The sequence below is a fragment of the Garra rufa genome, chromosome 1 (genome assembly GCF_049309525.1).
Source record: "Garra rufa chromosome 1, GarRuf1.0, whole genome shotgun sequence".
NCBI lineage: Eukaryota > Metazoa > Chordata > Actinopteri > Cypriniformes > Cyprinidae > Garra > Garra rufa.
Genome location: NC_133361.1, coordinates 1592875 through 1618540, shown reverse-complemented (window position 1 = coordinate 1618540; position 25666 = coordinate 1592875). Strand labels below are relative to the sequence as shown.

General features: G+C 40.5%; 2 protein-coding genes across 3 annotated transcripts in view; one reads left to right on the top strand and one right to left on the bottom strand.

Moving 5' to 3' along the window:
- Positions 1 to 25666, bottom strand: part of LOC141327161 (E3 ubiquitin-protein ligase TRIM35-like) — a 308396-nt gene that overhangs the window by 27767 nt on the left and 254963 nt on the right. The gene's annotated exons all lie outside the window — the stretch shown is intronic.
- Positions 1 to 25666, top strand: part of grin2ba (glutamate receptor, ionotropic, N-methyl D-aspartate 2B, genome duplicate a) — a 43628-nt gene that overhangs the window by 8394 nt on the left and 9568 nt on the right. The window contains exons 3-11 of one of the 2 annotated variants that reach the window (XM_073835298.1): positions 704 to 820; positions 954 to 1027; positions 12393 to 12965; positions 20634 to 20777; positions 20855 to 21125; positions 21304 to 21496; positions 22221 to 22335; positions 22496 to 22704; positions 24800 to 24971. In XM_073835298.1, the coding sequence (XP_073691399.1) occupies positions 12411 to 12965; positions 20634 to 20777; positions 20855 to 21125; positions 21304 to 21496; positions 22221 to 22335; positions 22496 to 22704; positions 24800 to 24971 (1659 nt within the window). In that variant the 5' untranslated portion in view covers positions 704 to 820; positions 954 to 1027; positions 12393 to 12410. The remainder of the gene's footprint in view (positions 1 to 703; positions 821 to 953; positions 1028 to 12392; positions 12966 to 20633; positions 20778 to 20854; positions 21126 to 21303; positions 21497 to 22220; positions 22336 to 22495; positions 22705 to 24799; positions 24972 to 25666) is intronic. The other variant, XM_073835299.1, reaches the window with a different exon arrangement.

Genomic DNA, 25666 nt, shown 5'->3' with positions numbered 1-25666 from the left:
TACGTCCTTAATGTGTGATTGATTTTTTTTTTTTCTCGGATTTTTTTCCAGTTAAACTTTGATAAAACCCATAAACTTGTATAAAATTTATGAAAATGACTTTGTTCTCAGTACATTTAAACGTGTGTGTGTGTGTGTGTGTGTGTGTGTGTGTGTGTGTGTGTGTGTGTGTGTGTCTGTGTGTGTGTGTGTGTGTGTGTGTGTGTGTGTGTGTGTGTGTGTCTCTGTGTTTGTGTGTGTGTGTGTCTGTGTGTGTCTGTGTGTGTGTGTGTGTGTGTGTGTGTGTGTGTGTGTGTGTGTGTGTCTGTGTGTGTGTGTGTGTGTGTGTGTGTGTGTGTGTGTGTGTGTGTGTGTGTGTGTGTGTGTCTCTGTGTGTGTGTGTGTGTGTGTGTGTGTGTGTGTGTGTGTTTATGTTACGAAGACAAAATGTCCCCACAAAGATGGCAATGTCTAAAATCCTCGTCCTTGTGGGAACATTTTTTGGTCCTCATGAGGAAACAAGTCGATAAATCTAGAACTGAAAATCAAAAATACAGAACGTTTTCTCTGAGGGGTAGGTTTAGGGTGATAGACAATACAGTTTGAAAATACAGTAGAAAAACCATTACACCTATTGAAAAAACCCATTAAGCATGGAAACCCAACATGTGTGTGAGTGTGAGAGAGTTCTGTCTGAAAATGAAGGTCTTTTCTCTCCCTGCAGACGCTCTGAAAACCAGGACGCTGAAGATCAGCAGGACACACACACACACACACACACACACACACACACAGACACAAGAACAGAGAGATACTGCAGAGCGACTATCAGTGTCCACAGGTAACACACACACAGATGCTTTATTGATCATGAGGTGCATTAGTCAATCAGAATATATAAAGGATATTTCACTTGCGTTCCACTAATACTGTTGTGTGTGTGTGTGTGTGTGTGTGTGTGTGTGTGTGCGCAGTAGGGTATGAGAGCGCTACAGCATCATGTGGTTTCTGAGATGGAGGAGTGAGAGTTCGGCTGAAAACACACGAGGTGAGACACGCACACACACACACACACACACACACACACACACACACACACACACACACACACGCACACACACACACACACACACACGGTAATCTGTGATAATCTGTGATAAAGCTGCTGCTCTCATCAGCGTTTAACACAAATCAAATCAACACACACTTACTGTCATTCGGAGAAACACAGGTGTGTGTGTGTGTGTGTGTGTGTGTGTGTGTGTGTGTGTGTGTGTGTGTTTTCAAGGGATTGTTCAGTCTGAGCTCATCATCATTTAGTCCCGGTCCAGATCTCATATCAGCCGTCCTGCAGAACACAGTCTGGATCCTGATCAAGTGTTCACCATTGAGAATAAGTGAAGAGCCAATATAATAATATAATCACGAACTAATCAAGACAGCCAATCAGAATCCACTCTATAGAGTGTTACATTTACTGTTACAGTTATCATTATTGTTATAGGTGGTCATTATAAGTCTTCATTAATTGTGAGTTATCATTGTTGTTGTTATCATTAGTTATAGCTATACTTATCTCATTAAAGTTATTGTTATTATCGTTATATCTTTTGTAATTGTTATAGTTGTTGTTGTCGTTGTTATAGTTGGTGGTAATCATTATAGTTGTCAGCAGTAGTTATACTCATCATTAGTTATGCTTATACTTATTGTTATTTCTCATGTTTAAGTCATTGTTAGTGATGGTTATAGTTATCATTAGTTATGGTTACAGCTTTGTTATGATACCATTAGTATTGTTAAAAGTTATAATGGTTATGCTTAGGGATGATCTGATCAGGTCATATTGAGTATCTGCAGAGACTGACTCCTGATCCGATTTAGTGTACAATTCAAGTACACCAGAGTTCAAGTTCAAAATCAATCAAAGAGTAAAAGTAAAGAAAAGCCCTTCAGTCTTAGCTCACACATTAGCCCTCCGCTGATCCTGTCAGGCTTTATTCTGCAGTAACAACTGGCTGGATGTGCATTATGCCGCTTATTACACGGCTGGTTGCTACAAAAGTAAATAATTAGACACCAAACATGATCATGCTTTCAAAAAGAAAGAAGTTTCTAGCCAGTGGCTTGTTCAAACTAGACAGACATTTAAGGGATTCGCAGCACTTAGTACACTAGATTTCACCACATCAATGATTATGTTCATGATCTAAGATAAGTTGCAGTGTTGTTTTTGACAACCATCTTAGATTTAGTCTCAGTCTTAGTCTTTTGGACTAAAATGCTTCTTAGTTTTAGTCAAATTTTAGTCACTTCTATATGTGATAGTTTTAGTCCAATTTTAGTCGACGAAAAGTCAAAAAGGTTTTAGTCCAATTTTAGTCGACGAAAAGTCAAGAAGGTTTTAGTCTAGTTTTAGTCAACGAAAAGTCAAGAAGGTTTTAGTCTAGTTTTAGTCGACGAAAAGTCAAGAAGGTTTTAGTCTAGTTTTAGTCGACGAAAAGTCAAAAAGGTTTTAGTCCAATTTTAGTCGACGAAAAGTCAAAAAGGTTTTAGTCCAATTTTAGTCGACGAAAAGTCAAGAAGGTTTTAGTCTAGTTTTAGTCAACGAAAAGTCAAAAAGGTTTTAGTCTAGTTTTAGTTGACGAAAAGTCAAAAAGGTTTTAGTCTAGTTTTAGTCGACGAAAAGTCAAAAAGGTTTTAGTCCAATTTTAGTCGACGAAAAGTCAAAAAGGTTTTAGTCCAATTTTAGTCGACGAAAAGTCAAGAAGGTTTTAGTCTAGTTTTAGTCGACGAAAAGTCAAGAAGGTTTTAGTCTAGTTTTAGTCGACGAAAAGTCAAGAAGGTTTTAGTCTAGTTTTAGTCGACGAAAAGTCAAAAAGGTTTTAGTCTAGTTTTAGTCAAAAAAAGGGGAAAAGGTAGTCTTTTAACAAATTAATGTAGGTCAGTAAGTATTTTGCTGTTGGCTAGTGTCACTTATAAGTTCTGAAAATAGCAGATCTATAGTTCAACACAATGTGAGCTTCCGGATCGACTATTTTCACCAATAATTACAATAATGAAGGAATGTTTTAGAACATAAAAGACAAACAAGGATGGAATGCTAAACGGCTTGCCATACTAGTATAGCAAAGAGTATTTAATGCTAAAACGGCTTGCCATAGCGTCAGATACTTTTTAAGTTTTAATTGGCGTGCACAATAAGCAGAAATGTCATGCATTTTAAACGTCTGACGGACCACCCGCTAACATTTTCGTCTATTCTCGTCTCGTCAACGAAAACTCACACACGTCTCGTCATGTTTTAGTCATCAACGAGCCACATACTGCCACCTACTGGATGACAGCGGCATGACAACTAACGTCAAATAAGGATCAGGCGCAGGAGAGTCAATAAAGATTAAAAAATGTTTCGTATCGTCACAGTTATTGCCGTAATCGTTATAGTTGTGTTTACAGATATGGTTAAAGTTAAGTTAAATAATTCTAGTCGTTAGGTTGGCTTGAGAAAGACAGCTTATTGAAATGCTTTTTAAAATTAAAGTTATTATTATTCTTCTGGGACCAACATTTATCTATCAATCTAACCAAGCCTAGCTACTAGAAACATGTTAACTTGCTAATGATGCTAGAAATGTGCTAGTAACTTGCTAATCATGCTAACAACAGGCTAGTAATGCTAACATCATGCTAGTGACATTCTAATCATCCTAGCAACACATTATTAACATGCTAATCATGTTAGAAACATGCTAAAATCATGCATATGAAATTGCTAATCATGCTAGCAACATGCGAATCATGTTAGAAACATGTTAAAAACATGCGTACGAAATGCTAATCATGCTAGCAACATGCTAATAACTTGTTAATTATGCTAGAAACATGTTAACAATATGTTAATGATGCTAACATGTTAACAACACAGTAGCATACTAATGTTAATTATGCTAGAAACATGCTATCAAAATGCTAATAATGGTAACAACATGCTAGTAAAATGCTAATCTTGTTAGAAACATGCTAGAAACATGCTAATCTGGTTAGAAACATGTTAAAAACATGCGTACAAAATGCTAATCATGCTAGCAACATGCTAATAACTTGTTAATCATGTTGGAAACATGCTATCAAAATGCTAATCATGTTAAAAACATGCTGACAACATGTTAATTATGCTAGAAACTTGTTAATCATACTAGAAACATGTTAGCAATATGTTAATGATACTAACAACATGTTAACAACACATTAGTAGCATACTAATAATGTTAATTAAGCTAGAAACATGCTATCAAAATGCTAATAATGCTTACAGCACGCTAGTAACATGCTAATCTTGTTAGAAACATGCTAGAAACATGCTAATCAGGTTAGAAACATGCTAACAAAATGCTAATCATGCTATAAAAATGCTAGTAACATGCTAATCATGCTAGCTTCGTGCTAGTAACATGTTATTCATGCTAGAAATATGTAATTGATGTTAACAAAATGCTAGTGGCATGCTAATCATGTTAAAAACATGCTATCAAAATGTTAATAATGCTAACAACATGCTAGTAACATGCTAATCTTGTTAGAAACATGCTAGAAACATGCATATGAAATGCTAATCATGCTAGCAACATGTTAATCATGATAGAAACATGCTAAAAACATGCGTACAAAATGTTAATCATGCTAGCAAGATGCTAATAGCTTGTAAATCATGTTGGAAACATGCTATCAAAATGCTAATCATGTTAAAAACATGCTGACAACATGTTAATTATGCTAGAAACATGTTAATCATGCTAACAACATGTTAACAACACATTAGTAGCATACTAATAATGTTAATTATGCTAGAAACATGCTATCAAAATGTTAATGCTAACAACACGCTAGTAACATGCTAATCTTGTTAGAAACATGCTAGAAACATGCTAATCAGGTTAGAAACATGCTAGTAACATGTTATTCATGCTAGAAATATGTAATTGATGTTAACAAAATGCTAGTGGCATGCTAATCATGTTAGAAACATGCTAAAAACATGTTAACAACATGCTATGCTAGCTACATGCTAGTAACATGCTAATCATGCTAGAAATATGTTATTGATGTTAACAAAATGCTAGTGGCATGCTAATAATGTTAGAAACATGTTAGAAACATGCTAACAACATGTTAGTAACTAATGCTATCTATCCATTTATCCATCCATCTGACAGACAGTGTTGCCTTCAAAACATTCAAGCTTTAAAGCGGTCGTCGGATGCAAAACTCACTTTTCCATGTTGTTTGAACATTAATGTGTGTTGTCAGTTTGTGAACACAACCGCCCTACAATCATAAAAATCCACCCAGTGGTATTTGTTTAATCTTTAAAAGTAATATCCTCTTTTTAAAATCAGCTCATTCTCAGCTTCTTGTGGGTGTGACGACAGACAGACAGAGGCCCCTCCCACAATAGTTGATTGACATGAGCGTCTTACCTTAGCCCCGCCCTCATCGAGCTGAAACAGTTTAACTCCGATCTCCATTGTGAGACTCAGGTGCAGAGGAAGACTCTAATTGAGCGATTGAGGTGTTCTGTTGTTGGATGTTATAATGAACATAGCAGTCGTCATTTACTCCTGACATCTGAGCCGCTGAAGATGCAGAGGATAACGTTACTTTAGTTTTTAAAATGAAAGCGCCGATCCTGATCTACATATGCGTCTATGTTCGTGTGAATCATTCCTGATACAGCTTCACCCACAGCAGAAGTGAGGATAAGGGTTTTTTATGCATCTTTGCAAATGACCTTTCTTAATAATGTGCTCGTTGGCAAGTTTCGCCAATAAACGCGTCTTAATGCAGCTAAACGCGGCTAAAGTAAACATAATCCCAGAGAGGGGCGGGGCAAGCAGAGCTTGCTGGCATTTAAAGGGGCCATGTCTTAAAATGAGCTGAAATTTTGCAGAGCTGATTCTGACAAGGTAAAAGGCTGTTTTTTTTACACTACTATTGAGAATTTTTAACCAAAGTATATTAGAGACTTTTTATTAAGACCCTAAAGAATCATAGTAACTTGTGGAAAATGGGCATCCGATGACCCCTTTAAAACCACTGTAAACTTCCATCTTTTTCAGACTAAAAATATTGTACAAAGTTTGTGTTGGCGAACTTATTCATCTAGCTGTTCTTGTTGTGGTTAAGGTTCCAGCAATTATTGTGTATCTGGTCATCACTGTAGTCATTGCACTGGGGAGATTGGTGTTGGACTCGTCCTCATCCGCAGACGGCTGACAGATCAGCTGATGTGACTGTGTTCGCTCGGCCGCTGCTTTGGAGAAGCGTTGCTTTGATCAGTAATTACTGTGTTGTGAAATGACATTACAGAGAGCCTTTCATTCTGCTGTTTTATTTAATGTGTATTTGTTGTAATTGTGATTTAATCGTGCTAATTACGTGAATGGAAGAGTTTTATGGCTGGAGAGAAAAGCTGCAGCAGGACTAGCAGAAATAAGTGAGTGTGTGTGACTTCAGCCCGACTCCCCGCGTGTTACTAACATCACTCCATTAATCACAATCACACACACACACACACACACACACACACACACATAAACCTGTGCTGCACATCAGCAGACGGTGTGTGAGCAGATGGGCGGCGGTTAATGCGTTATCTGTTTACCAGCCCATCGATCTGCTGATCTGTGTGTGTGTGTGTGTGTGTGTGTGTGTGTGTGTGTGTGTGTGTGTGTGTGTGTGTGTGTGTGTGTGTGTGTGTGTGTGTGTTTTGTGGTTTATTTTCATTTCTGATGGTGTAATTAGATCAGATTAATTTGAGATCATCATGTGTTGGCACTCATGATCACGCAGCGACCGCACGTGTGCAGACTGACTGATAGATGAATAAATCAATGTCATGTGACACACCTCACACCTGCACCGCTTCAGTCTGTGTGTGTGTGTGTGTGTGTGTGTGTGTGTGAGTGGTTTTATTAAGATGATAAAATGGACTCGCAGGTCTTCTGTTCATAAACCTTCAGTACATGTTTGCAGCAGTGTGTTCTGCTCTAGAGACTGTTTCTCATGAATACTTTAAAATATTGTCATCATTTAGTCCTCGTGATCTGTGCGACTAAAGGACCCGTTCAGATGAAGGTCCTGGTTGAAACTCCTTCTCTAAGCGCAGTGAAGATTCAGCAGGATCGCAGAAGCACCATAAGAGTGTCAAAACGTCACACTGTTTCTGCTTCTGTGTTCCACAGAGTGAAAGAGTCTCGCATGTGTCAGAAACATCGCGATAACACGCATTCATTCTGGTTCCTGTAAGCCTCGTTGCGTGTTTTTGTCTGCGACCGCGTCTTTACCGCGTGTTGTCATTTGTGGGTGAGAGAAGAATGTTGTGTTAGGTTTGTAAGTGTATTAGTTGAGTGCTTACGGAAGCAGCTGTTTCTGGAAGGTTGTGATGGTCTCAGCAGTTCGGGTGGAGGTCAGTAGCTCATTCCACCAGAGAGGAACAGACACGGTGAAGGGTCTGGAGAGTGTAAAGGAACGAGAAGGCGTTGCTCATTTAGTGACCTAAGCTGACGGGAGGAAACAGAGACTAGTACAGGGGTGTCAAACTCAGTTCCTTGAGGGCTGCAGCTCTGCACAGTTTTGTTCCAACCCTGCTCCAACACACATACAATGCAGTTTTCAATTAAGCCAGAAGGACTTGATTCGTTGGATCAGGATTGCATCTAAGCTGCGGCTCTCTAGGACCAGAGTTTGACACCCCTGGACTAGTAGTAGTGACCAAACTTTTCCGTTGTCCATCATTTTATTTCATTCATGTACCATATTTTCTGGAATACAAGTCACGTTTTTCATTCTCTGAAACAAGCTGGGGCTTACATTCCAAATCAACTTGTATCATGCAGTTAATGTCAAGCGCACAAAACATTTGTTCTTGTGTTGAATGAGAAGGGAACGTGAGCACAAGGTTATTTGTGAAGCACATTTCCCACAAACCAGTAGTTTCAGATTCCATTAAAAAATGCTTTTAATAATGCAATAATAATTTATTGTTGCTATATGCATATATATTTAATACCTGGTCTGTTCTGATTAGTTACATTTACCCTGCTGGAAAAAAAAACAGCTAAAGGCTGGTTAGATGATGGGCTGGTCTTAGCTGCTCAAAACCCATCTAAAACCAGCCTGCTGACCAGCTATGACCAGCTAAAACCAGCCTAGGCTGAGTAAAGGGGTAGTTCACCCTAAAATGAAAATTACCCCATTATTTACTCACCCTCCAGGCATCCTATGCGTATATGACTTCCCTTTTTCAGACAAAACCAATCTTGAGTACAATTATCCCGGCACTTCCAAGCTTTAAAATGGCATGGGCGAGTGTTTCTCTTCATCAGTCCAAAACAAGTCCAATAAAGTGCATCCATCCATAATAAAAAGTGCCTCACAAGGCTCTTCAATGCATTTTTGTAAGAAAATGATCCATATTTAAAACATAAGAATCAATTTAATCCAGCTTGCATCAACTGCTTGTACACAGAAGGCATTCAGGGCGGATGACGTCGGACATCGGCGGTGCACCTTTGAGTCTCGCTTTGTTTACAGAAGCAAAGGAAGCTAAGTTTCCGTAGTTTAGCAAGGGAAAACCAGTCTCCTCTTAGCTCATATTGAAATTCTCTGGCATGACATGACTTGGAAATGCCAGGATACTTTTTAATATAACTCCGATTGGATATTTGAAAGAAGGAAGTCATGTACACCTCGGATGCCTGGAGGGTGAGTAAATAATGGGCTAATTTTTATCTTTGGGTGAAAAAAGCAAGGGAAGGCAAAGGACGTGAAGTATGGGGACCCATACTTGGAATTTGTGCTCTGCAATTAACCCATCCAAGTGCACACACACAGCAGTGGGCAACCATATTGCTATTGGTGCCTCCACCCTACAATCCCTGCCAGACATGAGACTCGAACCTTCAACCTTCGGGTTACAAGTCCGACTCTCTAATCATTAGGCCCTGATTCAGAGTTGCTCTGAATCTCACTGTCCTGTCGAGACGTTTGAGCTCTGCTGACAGTCTTAACTCTTATTGGCTGTCTCTCTTCATTTGCGTAGAGTTGCACTTTTCTCACCTCCCTGGGGTCAGTTAACACACCCACATCCGTTCGCTATGAGCCGCCGTTTCGCCAGCTCGACGAGGTTATTGCTGCGTGTGTGGGCGGCCATGAGAATCAATGCTGTTTTCTATTTCTCATTCCATAGTGCATGATTTATTCCTCACTGAACATCTGGTTTCAGATGTGTGTTAATGGCTGAAGATCTGAGTTCAATCTGAGATCACAGCACCAATAATTGATCAGAGCCGAACACACGCGCACACACACATTCACACACACACACACACACACACACACACACACACACACACACACATGTTGGGTTTACATGTTTTATGGGGACATTCCATAGGCGTAATGGTTTTTATACTGTACAAACCGTACTTTCTATGGCCCTACACCTAAACCTAGCCCTCACAGGAGATTGTGCACACTTTTACTTCATCAAAAAAACTCATTGCGCATGATTTATAAGCCTGTTTCCTCATGGGGACCTGAGAAATGTCCCCACAAGGTCAAAATCTACTGGTATTACTATCATTGTGGGGACATTTGGTCCTCACAACGTGATGAATACCAGGTACACACACACACACACACACACACACACACACGCACACGATCCTCATCCATGTAATGTACTCCTGAAATAGCCAAGAGAGCTGAAGCTGTAATCTGTGAAAAGCATCAATCAATCTCATTTCACTGATTACAGTGAGGTGTGAGTGTGTGTGTGTGTGTGTGTGTGTCTCATCTCATAAACAGGACTCTCTTATGCTAATTACACTGACGTGAGTGGCTTCTGCAGGGGGGCGGAGCCTGAGTGTGTGTGTGTGTGTGAGGCCATCAACTGTATCGAGAGGTCTATTTTAATGGTTGCTATGGAAACTGAGTGGCCGAGAGAAGTGCAGACTCAGATCTCTGAACTGTGTGTCAGTCTCTGCATCACAAATGCTTTCCTCTCTTCCATCGTGTGCTTTGACGTTCCATCACGTTATGTACAAAACGCTCATCTTCATTCGAAGGGTTAAACCATCCCACAATCATTTAATTTCCCTAATGTTCATCCAAACCTTTATGACTGTGTTCTGTAAAACCCAAAAGAAGACATACTGAAGGGTCAATCATGTGGGTTCAAGCAACACTGAACCCCATTGACTTCCATTACATGGACAACAACACAGAGACAAAGAAAGTCAGTCATGTGTGTGAGGAGAGAGATGAGTGCGAGTAAACGTCGTCTGTTCTCCTCATTCTGTGTCTGAACGCTTCATCGCTCTATAATCGGGCGCTGATCATTACAGCTGTTGTGTAACGCGGCTCTGCGCGGCCGTACGGTGTGTAGGCGCCGGGTCGCCGCTCTCTCTCTGTTCGTCAGGGGAGAGTTTATCTCATCCATAATAAACAGGCTGAAGATGCACGACGCTCCCATCAAATATTGATCTGCCGAGCGTCTGCTGCTGCACTATTCATGTGTGTCACAGACACCGGCGGAGAACACAGCCGCTAACCGGACGCCGCTTCAACCCGTCAGTCTCTCTGGCCTATGAAGAGACTTCAGGTGTTCAGGGCTCGTATTTGCTGAGCTCTGTCCAAGGGCAGGTTAAAGGCTTGTGTTGCTTTGATTAGTCTTTTACTGTCGTTTTGTCTCTGTTGTTATTTCAAATCCATTTTCATTCTTGCTGTTCCAGTGAGTTCTGAGATGTAGTTCCACCAGATCCCGTCCAGTGTGTAAACATTGCAGTTTTACTTTTAAGTTCAGCGTTTTCCCCAAAACTCCATTAAGAGTGAATTTGTTCTCCATGATTTTAATAAGTAAATGAAAAATAACATTTATAAATATGAAGATTCTGTATTATATATATAAATATGCCTTATATCTTATTTTTATTGTGCATCCTAATTATGTAATGAACTGAACTAATGAACTTTATAGTTTGGCTATTGCTATGAATATTGATCTGTTGTTGTCAGATCGCTCCAAATCTTGCAGCTATATTTGCACTTTTTTCTCTTTCTTTCAGTTGTGGTGTGATTTTATTTTTTTATTGGGTAAATATTTAGTTCATTTAAGGCTGATTGTGCTTTCTGAAGATTTCGGTCAATCCATCTTGCTCTTTTTCTCTCTTGTGACGTTCAGTGGGAGTTTTGGGTCTGTGATGTTCAGCTTTGACAGGAACAGACTCTTTGGCCCAGAAACACTATGTATTTCGAGCATCGTATGAAGTAGATGATATTAAAATCAGTCTGTCCAACGAATGCTGTAAAACAGCTCAAATTTAATGGTCCACACAAACATTTCTTGCCGGTTCTCCTCTGAAAACTACATATTGTCTGATCGTTAGCACATGCTGTGCAATATCAGAATCAGAATCAGCTTTATTGCCCGGTACGTTTACGCATACAAGGAATTTGTTTTAGTTCTAGAAGCTTCGCAGGCATGTTGCACAGGTATGTTATGTGCAAATTTTAAATGTAAATAAGCATGTGTGTTAAATGTGTGCTCCACGTTTATTGTCAAGTGTTCTTGAGATGGATTGCCTGAGGGAAGAAACAGTTTCTGTGTCCAGCCGTTCTGGTGCTCAGTGCTCCCTAGTGTCGAACAGATGGCAACAGTTCAAAGAGGGAGTGTGCTGGATGTGAGGAGTCTTTTTTTTTTTTCTCACTCTGGATAAGTACAGTTCTTGGAAAGTTGGGAGGGTTGTAGATTTGGTAGCTGAGCTGAACCAGACGGTAATTGAAGTGCAAAGGACTGATTCAATGATGGCAGAGTAGAGTGACCATGTGATCTGGATACAGACTGGATCTGGTGTCTACGGTGACCTCGCAATAAGAACAAAACAGACAAATATTAGCGTAGATGCCATTCTTTTTACGATGCAACGAGTATATCAGGTGTTATGGGAAGTGTTCCGGTTCTGGTTGACCTAATTAATGCAGCCTAACAGCGGGCAATAGGGACTACAATGTGACAAGAGCTGCTTCTTCAGGGGCCAGAACCAGGTTTTCAAATGCATGACCAGCGATGTTAAATAGACAGGTCTGTAGTCACTTAGTGAATAATTTTGGGTTTCTTTGGAATGGGGATGATGGTGAAGTGTTTGAAGCATGTTGTGAAATTCAGACTTCCAGGGGCTCATCTACTGATTTCCTTTCACAATACTGATTAACAAATGACGTGTCGAAAAGATCCTCCCGCTTTAGGAATAATAAAAACAACGAAGAGGTCATCTTTACGCAAATATCTTCATTTTGGACATTCGCTTATGAACAGGTTGCTTATGTCTGTCTGTTTTTTTTTCTCACAGGTTTTTCGCTCCTCCATCATGTCCGTCTGCATCTACCGTGGCTTAGCTCCACCCTCTCAGGAAAGGCGGGCGTGGCTTCATGTGTTGGCTCCGCCTCCACGTCACTGGCCCTGCCCATCGCTGCAGCAGCTGTTGGCTGTGTGCTTGCTGCTGCTGCTGCCGCTGGCCGTCCAATCGCGACGCGAGCGGGGCGGAGGGGGCGTGGCCCACTACATCCCGTCGTCGGTGGCGCAGTATCCGCCCGTCTCCAAGCTGCTTCAGGGTCTGAGCATCGCCGTGGTGCTGGTGGGAAACTCCAGTGAGGTGGCGCTCGCCGGCACGCGCGACAAAGACGACTTCGGCCACATGCCGCTGGCGCCCAACGTAGAGATGCTCACCATGAACGAGACGGACCCCAAGAGCATTATCAAGAGCATCTGTGACCTGATGACGGAGCACTGGCTGCAGGGCGTGGTGTTCGGAGACGACACCGACCAGGAGGCCATCGCACAGATCTTGGACTTCATCTCCGCTCAGACGCACATCCCCATCCTGGGCGTCAAAGGAGGCTCCTCCATGATCATGGCTGCTAAGGTATGTGCGCTAATGTATTCTGAAGAGATGCATAATGGGAAACGGTGTGCGTTTGTGTGTGTGTGTGTGTGTGTGTGAGGATGATGAGCTGCTGGAAGCGTCAGACACTGAGAGAAAATGATCCGGTCGCCGTCGGATGGCTGTGAGTCAGAGCTGCGCCCACGTACGAGGCCACACGCTCTAAATGCTGCGAATTCACACCGTGCTCGTCTCTCTCTCCACTAAACACTCAGATGAAGATGAAGATGAAGAACCGCTGCTCGGCCCACGCGTCCTGTCCAGCGCCAACCGTGCGCAACCTTCACAATGTCAAACCATGAGCTTAACAGAGGAACCGTTACGTTTACTGCTAGTCAGGTCACGCATGTTTATCTAGCACTTCAAACAATATAGCTCTTTTTTTATTATTCAGAAAAATGCAAAGAAAAACAAACATGCAACATCTAAACAGCACAGCAGATATTCACAAGAAAATTTAACAAATCACACGACAAGGGAAAGAGGGAAAATATAAAGGGCAATATGTAAAAGTTTAGAATCATTTAACAACAATTAAAAACAAGAACTGAGAGTCACATACTTTTTGATACAACAAAATGTTATTATTTGAAGTCTGAACAACATGTCAATTTCTGTAGGGATGCAGATGTCTTAAGAACAGCAGAAGATATTTAGAAAAATGTCTCAGTGTCCATGCAATGGAATTCCGTGGGGTCCAGTGTTGCTTGACCCCCAGTGTTCCTCTAGATCTCTACTGTAAAGTCATTGAGGTTTGGAGTGACATGGCAACTGAGAAACGTTTTTTGGGTGAACCGTCACTTTATACTAGAATGATTGTCTGTACTGAGAGATCCAGACTGGTTTATGCTGGTTTGCATTGGTCTATGCTGGCTTCTTCTGGTGTATGCTGGTTTGTGTTGGTTTAGGCTCATTTATGTTGGCTTATGCTGGTCTATGCTGGCTTGTGCTGCTTTATTTTGGTTTATACTAGTTTACGCTGGTTTGTGCTGGTTAATGCTACTTTGTGTTGGTTTAGGCTCATTTATGTTGTCTTATACTGGTTTATGCTGGCTTGTACTGGTTTATGCTGGGTTATAATGGCTTGTGCTGGTTTATGTTTTTTGTTAGTTTATGCTGGCTTGTTCTGGTTAAGGCTAGTTTATGTTGGCTAATGCTGGTTTATGCTGGCTTGTGCTGGTTTATGCTCTTTTGCGTTAGTTTTTGCTGGCTTGTGCTGGTTTAGGATAGTTTATGTTGATTAATGCTGGTTTATGCTGGCTTGTGTTGGTTTAGGATAGTTTATGTTTATTTATGCTGGTTTATGCTGGCTTGTGCTGGTTTATGCTCTTTTATGTTAGTTTATGCTGGCTTGTGCTGGTTTATGCTCTTTTGTGTTAGTTTTTGCTGGCTTGTGCTGGTTTAGGATGTTGACTTATACTGGTTTATGCTGGTTTATGCTGATTTATATTGGCTTATACTGGTTTATCCTAGTTTGTATTGGTTTGTGCTGCTTTATTTTGGTTTATGCTGGTCTGGTTATGCTGTTTGGACAGCACGCGAGTACCGAATTGAGCTCTCTCTCACGTCTTCTTGAGCAAATACAAACAAAATGATGTCAGAACGACTGTCTTGACAAGTATCCATGTAAACACAATTGGTAACATCTTAAATAAATGTAGACGGTCAAAGAAATATCAGATGTGCATCAATATAACGTATATGTGCATTTCTTATGATAATAATGTTAATTAAACTACAAGAAAAATCCCTCACTGCTCTAAACTAAGTAGCTTCTGTAGCTTTTGTGCATTTACTTCATACAGTAACACCATGTCCTAACTACATGTGATGCTGTGACACACGATAAAGGTATCTTTTCCATGTTAATCAGAGTTTTGGCCATAACTAGCCGCAAAAAAATTTATTTTAGAAACGGTTTCTATTTCTGTGACTGGAACAACAACATGGAAACTATATAACAATGATAGTCTCGGGTAATGGTTATGTGCTTTATTCAGAGTTAAACATATCTAATGTGAGTTTGAATATAATTTTGCATAATCTTAAAAAGATTTCATATTTATGAATTATATTATAAATGTGTGAGTGCAGTGCACTTCCAGAAAGAGCCTGCCCACACACGCTTTTGATTGGCTGCGATATTTGATTGATCGCATCACGGTGTCGCGTCTTGCGTGGACACCCAAATTGCTTGTCGCTGGAATCTTGTGTAATCAGGGTGTAATGTGGTTTTCACAGGCACTGTAAAGTTAATTAGGTAATTTGTATCTAACGGTCTCTCTGAGGGCTCAGCCCCCCTGAGGATGAAATTCTAGAGAGATGGAATGCATAAATCCAGATAAAACTGATGGTAAAGCTGGTGAAGGTGAGTCTCTGTGTAGGTTCCTCTTGTGATTAGGGGTGAAACAGAATCTGTGAACAGTACGGACCAGGCCTCACAGTTCGGCACGTGTGTGATTCGTGAATTAGCTGCAAGCTTAACCATCATAGAGTGATGCACGTGCAAGTTTAAACATTTAAGCGATTTTAAACCATGCAAGATGGAGCGAAAGAGAACTTTATTGAGTACTGGCATGCTGTTTTTGCACTCAAAGTGTTCTAAAGTTGTTCTGCTGTATTTATTTGTTCTTATTTTATTACTGAGTGTTCACTTGTCTTTAATAATGTTTGAATTGTATTAGTTAGGCCAGTAGTTTTGCTGTACTATTGAAAAAGTACAAGTACCACTAGAGGGCGCAAATTCAAAACAAACACGGAAACAAAGGCGTAGTTTGATGACGCCGTGATTGAGTGTGGAATCATGGGAGCTGCTGTCTTCATCTCCACAGCCGATGCAATCCAATGGGACTTGGGCAGAAATCATGTTAATAGATGAGCTAATGTGTTAAAGATATATTATTGTCACTATAGTACGAAGCAGAGTGGAAGTGGAAGCAGTCCGCTGGAGCGATTGCTGAGTGTGACACATGGCTCGGGAGTAGAAGAGCTTTTATTATGCCACAGTCAACCACTTGTGCTTCTTCCAGTCATGTGTATGTGGGGTAAAGCAGCGCTGTTTTATCATACTGCACAGTGTGTGTTAAAAGTTTAGTTATAACGCTCGGTAGTGGCTGTGAGACACTTGTTGCACGCTCAAAAACCATCATGTGTTCCGAACTGTGACTGATTGTGTTGAACATGATCTGATGTCTGTGATGAGCTGCTGGTCTTCTGAAGTGACAGTAGATACAGAGCCTGAGGGGTCAGAGGTCAGACAGGATGACCTTCAGTGCCTGACCTTCAACAGAGAGAGTCTCACCTGTTTCTCCATCTCTCTCTCTCTCTCTCTCTCTCTGTGGCCTGGTTTAAATAGTGACTGTATCATGTGTGCTCCCCTTTAAAGAGCACAGAACTAGGACGCATATTTAGGGCTCCTCCTGACTCTCTCTCTCTCTCTGTTCTAATGCCTCGACTTCTCGTTCAGACGACATTCTCTCTCTCTCCCTCTCTCTCTCTCTCTCTCTCTCTCTCTCTCTCTGTCACGCTGCTCCTCTTTGCATCTCTCCTTCTGTTCGTCCTTCCTCTGTCCTGCTCTTCATTCCCGCTGTCTGCTGATCATCACAGAGAGAAAGAGAGAGAGGCGGCTGAATGAGAGGATGAGTTGTGCTCAGTCAATTACACAGAGCTCTGTGCCAAAGATGCCTGCTGTCAGGATGCCACAATCTGTTACACACTCACTACACACACTACACACACATACTACATACAAGCACTGCACACACACACACACACACACACACACACACACACACTCTCACACACTTGACATTTGTGACCCTGGACCACAAAACCAGTCATAAGGTTAAATTTTACAAAACTGAGATGTATACATCATATGAAAGCTCAATAAATAAGCTTTCTATTGATGTATAGTTTGTTAGGATAGGACAATATTTGGCCGAGATACATCTATTTGAAAATCTGGAATCTGAGGATGAAAAAAAATCAAAATACTGAGAAAATCACCTTTAAAGTTGTCCAAATTAAGTTCTTAACAATGCATATTACTAATCAAAAATTACATTTTACAGGTTTACAGTAGGAATTTTACAAAAAATCTTAATGTAACATGATCTTTACTTAATTTCCTAATGATTTTTGGCATAAAAGAAAAATCAATCATTTTGACCCATACAATGTATTTTTGGCTATTGCTACAAATATACCCCAGCGACTTAAGACTGGTTTTGTGCTCCAGGGTCACATTTGTAGCTCCTGTCTTCCAGGACTCATAATAATCTTTTTGTTTTGTTACTTTTAATATGAAACAAACTATCCCCTTTCAAATTCCAAGCCCTTTTTATAGCAAAATTCAATCAATAAATGTGTTTTTGTCACTCTTTAATGTGCAAAGCATTTTGATGAATATGTGTATTATATTACAAATTCATTATGAATATATGTTGTTTGTTGATGTTTTTAGGTCAGAGGAACACTAGTTATTCAGTGAAAACACATTGAAGAACCAATGCAATAATGTGACATTAAAGACATCAGTTGAAAATTACACATTATTAATGTTTAGGGTCTCTTGATGTACAATGTGAATACATTAAATTTAAAGGGTTACTCCACCCTAAAATGAAAATTTAGTCATTAAACACTTATTGTTCCAAACCCCTAAAAAGCTTTGTTCGTCTTTGGAACACAATTTAAGGTATTTTGGATGAAAACCATTGACTGCCAGGTAAATAGCACTGTCAAGGCCCAGAAAAGTATGAAAGATGTTGTCAAAATAGTCCATCTGCCATCAGTGGTTCAACCATAGTTGTATGAAGCTACGAGAGTACTTTTTGTATGCAAAGAAAACAAGAATAATGGCTTTATTCACTACGGTGACGCGGAGGAGACGAATTGTTGAATAAGGTTGTTATTTTTGTTTTCTTTGCATACAAAAAGTATTATAGCTTCGTAAAATTCTGGTTGAACCACTTCACAGATTATTTACCTGGCAGTCAATGGGACGGTTTCAAAACTCGGTTTTCATCCAAAATATTTTAAATTGTGTTCCCAAGATGAACGAAGCTTTTATGGGTTTGGAACATGGGGGTAAGTGATTAATGACAAAACTTTCATTTTGGGGTGGAGTAACCCTTTGAATTTAATGTATTCACATTGTATATCAAGAGACCCTAAACATTAATAATGTGACATTTTCATCTGAGAATGACTGTATTGCAGAACTCAAGGTTTATATTCAAGGTCAGTTACATTTAAAAGATCAGTCTGTTGTAGTTCAGGAGCTTGTCAGAATGTGACTGAAATGAGTTATCATGAGTGTGTGTTGATGTCAGGATAGTCAGAGAAGCACAGCTGCCAAAGCAGTGTGTAGCCACAGTGTGACAGCGGAAGAACCGCGTGTGTGTGTGTGTGTGTGTGTGTGTGTGTGTGTGTGTGTGTGTGTGATGAGGGGCTGTTACACACTCACATCACCTCAGACTGTCGCTCTCTCTCTGATATCACATTATCTATTTTGTCTTTGAATCATTTCATGTATTATCTCTGTGTTGGTAATTGTAATGCTAATATTAAATTCAATTCAATTGCAATGTACTGAAAATGAGCTCACCCTCAGATCATCTAAGATGTAGATGAGATTGTTTCTTCATCAGATTTGTATAAATGTGTCATTCCATCACTGTCTCTCCTCTGGAGTGAATGGGTGCCGTCAGAATGAGAGTCCAAACAGCTGATAAAAACATCACAATAATCCACACCACTCCAGTCCATCAGTTAACATCTTGACAAGACAATAGCTCAAACAAATCCATCATTAAGACTTTTTTAACTAAAATTAGAGTCCATAGTCCATAATAATGCTCCTGTTGTCTCTCACATCACAATCCAGCCACATATTTGTTTAGAACTGCTTTGGTTTGTAAACAGTGCTTGATTTCTCTCCTGTTTCAGACCAGACCACTTTTTCAGGAAGCGTTATCATGGATCACAGACTCGTATTTTAGCGTGACGGTATTCAGACCAGCGGCGCGGCTGTGAGTCTCATGTAGGTTCTCAGTGTTAGTCTGGTTAGGTGCTAATAGCGTCTCTAATGGTCTTGTTAAAAGGAGCCAAATATTTAATTAAAAATGAGCGTTAGAATGAGGTCAGCTCTAATTAAGCTGTGAGGACTAATTACATGTGCACGGGTTTAATTAGAGAATCCACAATATGCGACATAACGCCACAAAACACGTGAGAGCGACGGGAGCGTTGAATGAATGAAGCTGATGAAGATGCTGGAATGTGACGCTCTGTAACGTGTGTGAAAGTCTGGTCATGTGATCCTGCAGGTCATGTGATCATCAGCTGCTCAGTTTTGGTCTTATGTAGGGCTTTTCACACACTCACTGTTTCAGAGAAGCTGGACAGTGAATCATGATGGTAATGTTTATCATATCTCAAATGGGTCCTATTAAGCTGTTTTACAAAGTCTTTATTTTTTGGGGCGGGGTGCACTAGAACCATAGACTGTAAAAAATATGGACGTAGTGTCCTTGACGTCATCTGTAGGATTCTGAAGAGGGAATCTGAAGCCTATAGTGGGCGGGATTAGGCTGTCGCCATCTTGGAATCGCGTCATCGCGAATGAATAATCGAAAATGGGCAAAGAGGCGGGACTTGGGTGGAGCTGGTTGCTGAAACCACGCCCACCTAACGCGACAGTGGAGACAGCAGCGGCAATCCCCTGTCACTCAAGTGGCCACGCCCTTAATTATGCAGAACTTTACTGCTTAATATAACTTAAACGGATGAGTTATAAAAGAATTCATACCCCTCACAGTTGACATGAAGGGTGAAATTAGCTATACAGACCAAAACCACTTTTTGTACCAGGCTGTAAACATGTTTTTTCTGCTGCAAAGTTGGGCATTTTAACATGTCAGTCTCTAGTGGCCAGTCGATGAATTGCAGTTTAAGCCACTTCCGTGTTGGTTTCAATAGAGAGCTCTCATGTTCGGTGGTTCATTATTTTCACATAATTAACAGTATTACAATAGCTTTCTCCCCAGGCTGGCACAAATGGCTCGATTAGTTCGGGGTTTGATGAAGGTCCGCCTTCCAAAAAGCAAAATGTGTTGTGATTGGTTAACAGTCCCACTGTGTTACGATTGGCCAACAGCTTAGACAGCGTTTCAGTCCTGCCACGCCCCTTCACAAAGCAGCAAGTCCACTGTACAACTGTTAGCGCAAGCTAGATTAAAGTGGCTATCCATAAAACATCATTCCTCCCCATCCTCCAACAAATTGAATTTCCGTAGGCGGGATTTATTTGAATGGTGTTCTAATGGACCGCATTGTGACCTCATGGCATTCAGAAAACAAACGCTGTAGTCCAAAGGAGCTGCTCGTTGTAGTTCTTGAAAAGGGATTTTTTCAAAACTAAAAATCTCCCTTTGGAGTGGACTTTGAGATTTGTAACTTTGTAGATGGCTAAAATTCTGGCACTGACACTGGCTAAAATTCAAAACGTTGAAAAGCATAATAGGACCCCTTTAATATTTACATGCCTTGCAGTGGCGTTTAGCTAATTAGTGCTGGACGACATTTTGTTCTGCTATGAACAGTCCTGAGTTTGACACTGACTCCTGTCTGCGTGTCTCTCTGCAGGACGATAACTCCATGTTCTTTCAGTTCGGACCCTCCATCGAGCAGCAGGCGTCCGTCATGCTCAACATCATGGAGGAGTACGACTGGTACATCTTCTCCATAGTTACCACATACTACCCCGGTTACCAGGACTTTGTTACCAAGGTAAGGCTGCTGTGTGTCCTGCTGCTGTGACTGTTTTGATGGGGTGCGTGTGTGACCCCCGTGCGGTCTGCCCGCAGATCCGCAGCACCATCGAGAACAGTTTCGTGGGCTGGGAGCTGGAGGAGGTGCTGCTGCTGGACATGTCGGTGGACGACGGAGACGCCAAGATCCAGAACCAGCTGAAGAAGCTGCAGAGCCCCGTCATCCTGCTCTACTCCACCAAAGAGGAGGCCAACATCATCTTCGAGGTGGCGCACTCTGTGGGCCTGACGGGCTACGGCTACACCTGGATCGCCCCGTCTCTGGTGGCGGGAGACGCCGATCACATCCCGCCCGAGTTTCCCACAGGTGACGCACCGTCCTGGTATTATGATAAACTGCTTTAAATTAGATTAGATTCACACTCCACACACCATAATAATGACAAATTTGACAAATGTATTACAAATAAAACATTTTATTTGAGTTCATAGTGTTTTTGATGGTTTTAGTGCCTGTAATGTAACGCAGTGGTTCTGGCATGCAGGCATGATCTCGGTGTCGTACGACGAGTGGGATTATGGGCTGGAGGCACGCGTGCGTGACGGTGTGGCCGTGATCGCGTCAGCGACGTCCACCATGATGATGGACCGCGGGCCGCACACGCTACTGAAGTCTGAGTGCCACGGGGCCCCTGACAAGAAGAGCCCCATCACAGGAAACAACAACGAGGTGCTCAGGTGAGACTGTCACAGTTGTCACAAATGCGACGCAGAGCGGCTTGTTTTTCTCTCTCATGACGATGGTTTCCATGGTAACACCGGGAGGAGTTTGGAAGCTGCAGTGGTTGTGGTTGCCATAACAACACAAGACATATGTCACACAATGAAACCATAAAAACACCAGTAAATACTGAAAGACAGATGATGGCGACCGTTGCAGTTCGTTTATCCGTTTGTTTTGCATCTTGCTGTTTTCATGTTTTTTTTTTTTCTTTATTATTCCTCTTAAATTTTGACTGTTTTTTCCTCCTTGTTAATTATTGTTTTTTATATCAGTAGTAATTGCAAGTGTTTTATATTTTTCTTATTACTTTTCATCTTTTTATTCTTTCTTCTATTGTCAATAACATTCATCATTACACACAGATTAATTTTGCCTTTCTTATATTTCTTCATATTATTATTAATATTATTTTTATTAACTATTAATATTTTTTATCTTATAAAATTATTATTAATTTTTTTTTACTATTATTATTATTTATTACTATTATATTTACTTTTATTATTGTTTTCTTATAAAAAATTGTATTCTTTATTCATCATTAGTATTACTTTTCTTGTCTTATTATTTGTTTGCTTGCGATTACCGTCACATTCTATTAGCGATATTGTTGGTTGTTGTTGTTATTTATTTCTATGGTGTTCTTATGAGTGTTTTGTGTTTGTCTGTGTTTCGCAGGTATCTGATGAACGTGACGTTCGAGGGCCGTAATCTCTCCTTCAGCGAGGACGGCTATCAGATGCATCCCAAACTGGTGATCATCCTGCTGAACAAGGACAGACAGTGGGACAGAGTAAGGCCGGCGTCAATCTGAGTTTGCGATTGTGAATGTGAACAACAGGCAGATGAGTTTGTTATAATGAAGTATTGAAGCATAAGATATTAGATGCCCTTCAGGGGTTGCAAACGTGCCGCTGTAGCTGTCATTAAGAGAGCTGTGTGTGTGTGTTCAGGTGGGTAAGTGGGAGAACGGCTCTCTGTCGATGAAGTATCACGTGTGGCCGCGCTTCGAGCTCTACTCTGGGACGGAGAGCCGTGAAGACGATCATCTGTCCATCGTCACGCTGGAGGAGGCGCCGTTCGTGATGGTGGAGGATGTGGATCCGCTCAGTGGCACCTGCATGAGGAACACGGTTCCCTGCCGAAAGCAGCTCAAATCAATGTAAACACACACACACTCATTCTCTTTTACTGATCCCATCACAATACACCATCAGCCGATACACCAGGGGTGTGCTGGTGCAGAAATGTTGTTTTATAATCATAATGAACATGGGGGATGCCAAAGAGGGGCTAGCAGCTGCTTCAGCACCCCCACACATAAAGAAATTAAAATTAATACAAAAACATTTGACTCATTACACATGCGTAACTTGTGCATTGCAATACAATGAGACATGATTAGCAGGCACACTTTTTCAAAATGTCGCAGCCTATGCCAAGCAGGCCTGACTAAAGATTTTATCTAATCAACTACTCACACATTTATATTAAATTGTAATGCTGCGATAAACATCATTACAGTGCATATTCATCAATTTAAATAATAACCCTTACATCCTTTAATATATATGCGCATAGCCTATTTTGTGCTCAAGGGCACGCATAATGCTCACACCATCTAAAGTAATGATTATGAATACGTTGGGGGGGTAGAAGAAGCTTTAATATTTTGTCAATAATACCTTCTCGGTGTTGGCTGAAAAGATGAAGTTGTTGAATGCCAAAGTTGCACTCTTGTCTTTAACCGAGAAATGTACCTTTTCATTCTGACTACATAATCGGATAATTTTTTATTAGTTTGTTTAATAAACGCTACATTTCATGCATTCTAGGGATATCTTTGTGAGGCAAGCAGTCGGTCCACTGCTGTGACACACTTCATTTTGCAGAGACAGCACGAGAAGGCAGAAAGCACATCTTGTTTATTTTCTCTATTTTACAAAAGCACAAACTTTTGTCGTTATCGTGAGCGGACATAAATCTTCAAGGGATTGCGCGAGCACCTCCGTGACATGCATTAAGTGCGATAGGCTGATAATCACGTTGCGGTGCATATTCATCTAAATGAAGTAGCTGTGGGGATGCCTGAAACAGCAGCAGTGACCGGGAATGTGGGACAATGGCGAATTTTCTTTCTTTATTGTTTGATTGTAAATCAAAGGACAAAGAATACTAGCTTTTCTACTTCGTAAAAGAGCAACTAGGCTAGGCCTACATATAGATAATATTCTCAAACCTTATATGTGACCCTGGAGCACAAAACCAGTCTTAAGTCGCTGGGGTATATTTGTAGCAATAGCCAAAAATACATTGTATGGGTCAAAATTTTAGATTTTTCTTTTATGCCAAAAATCATTAGGAAATTAAGTAAAGATCATGTTCCATGAAGATTTTTTCTAAAATTCCTACTATAAATATATCAAAAGGTAATTTTTGATTAGTAATATGCATTGTTAAGAACCTAATTTGGACAACTTTAAAGGTGATTTTCTCAATATTTTGATTTTTTTGCACCCTCAGATTCCAGATTTTCAAATAGACGTATCTCGGCCAAATATTGTCCTATCCTAACAAACCATACATCAATAGAAAGCTTATTTATTGAGCTTTCATATGATGTATAAATCTCAGTTTTGTAAAATTTTACCTTATGACTGGTTTTGTGGTCCAGGGTCACATATTACCTACATGTTTACAGAATAATTGCCTCTATTTTTGTAAAACACAGTTCTTAATACAACATATTTTACCACGTATGTGAACTTTTAAACTGCTTAATTTGCGTGCAAACGCCTGTTATGTAAAAAAGATTATTCTGGACAGTACAACATGCAATTTTTTATTTCAAATTTCTTTATTTGTCGGTTATTATCTTACGAACTGTATGTAAACGTACAACTTCAAAAATCTGCGAAGTCTGTGTCGTGAATAGTAATAACATAATAATAATAAAGTGAATATTAAATGTTTATTGCAGCATTACATTTTTTGATTGTCGGTGGCCATCTTGAGGGGCGAGAAAGCTTTGAAAAATGGCTCATAAAAAGACAAGGATGTGAATGCTTTTTACAAGTTGGAATGTAAAATGTAGTATGGCATGAACATTTCACATTAAATTGTGTCAGTGAGGGGGAGTTGTAGTGCCGCGCAAGAAAAATAGGCTACAACCGCATCTCTGGTCATTTTAATCTGTAATGTGGATATTTTTGCACATTAATCTGACACTGACTCACGTGTGTCCGTCTGTCTGTCAGTAATCAGACGGGGGAGCCTGCCGTCTACATCAAGCGCTGCTGTAAAGGCTTCTGTATCGACATCTTGAAGAAGATCGCCAAGTCTGTGAAGTTCACGTACGACCTTTATCTGGTCACCAACGGCAAACACGGCAAGAAGATCAACGGCACGTGGAACGGGATGGTGGGAGAGGTACGGCTCGTGTCTGTTATAAAGGACGTCAGGAACTGTGAGCTGTGTCTGTGAGGGCTTGTGTTCATATTAGTTGATAGTGTTTATAATTAGCTGTCTATAAAAGCAATCAAAGTCTTTATGGAGTATGCAGTGTCCTCATTTAGACAGCTGTGTAAGTCTTTATGCTAAAAATGCTCATGGTTTCAATCTACATTTCTCACAGTGCCATCACACACACACACACACACACACACACACTGTTTTGTGCCCCAGTTTAGTCGTGTGAAGTGAAGTTCAGGTATTTAGAGCTAAAATTACCAACAGAGAGAGCGAGAGACAGACAGACGGACAGACAGAGAGAGAGAGAGACAGTGTGATAACCCACTTACTGTCTGTTGTTGATCTAGAATCTCTCGCCTCATATCTGCTGTTCACGTCTCCATATCTGTCCTCATGTCAACAGTGTAGCTATGAATGCGGATAGTGAAGCTAGCCTGCCTCACCGAGTGCACTTGAACTCTATCTATCTATCTATCTATCTATCTATCTATCTATCTATCTATCTATCTATCTATCTATCTATCTATCTATCTATCTATCTGTCTATCTGTCTATCTGTTTGTCTGTAACCTGTATTTCTGTCTGTCTATCTGTCTCTAAACTGTCTTTCTGTCTGTCTATCTGTTTGTCTCTCACCTGTTTGTCACTAACCT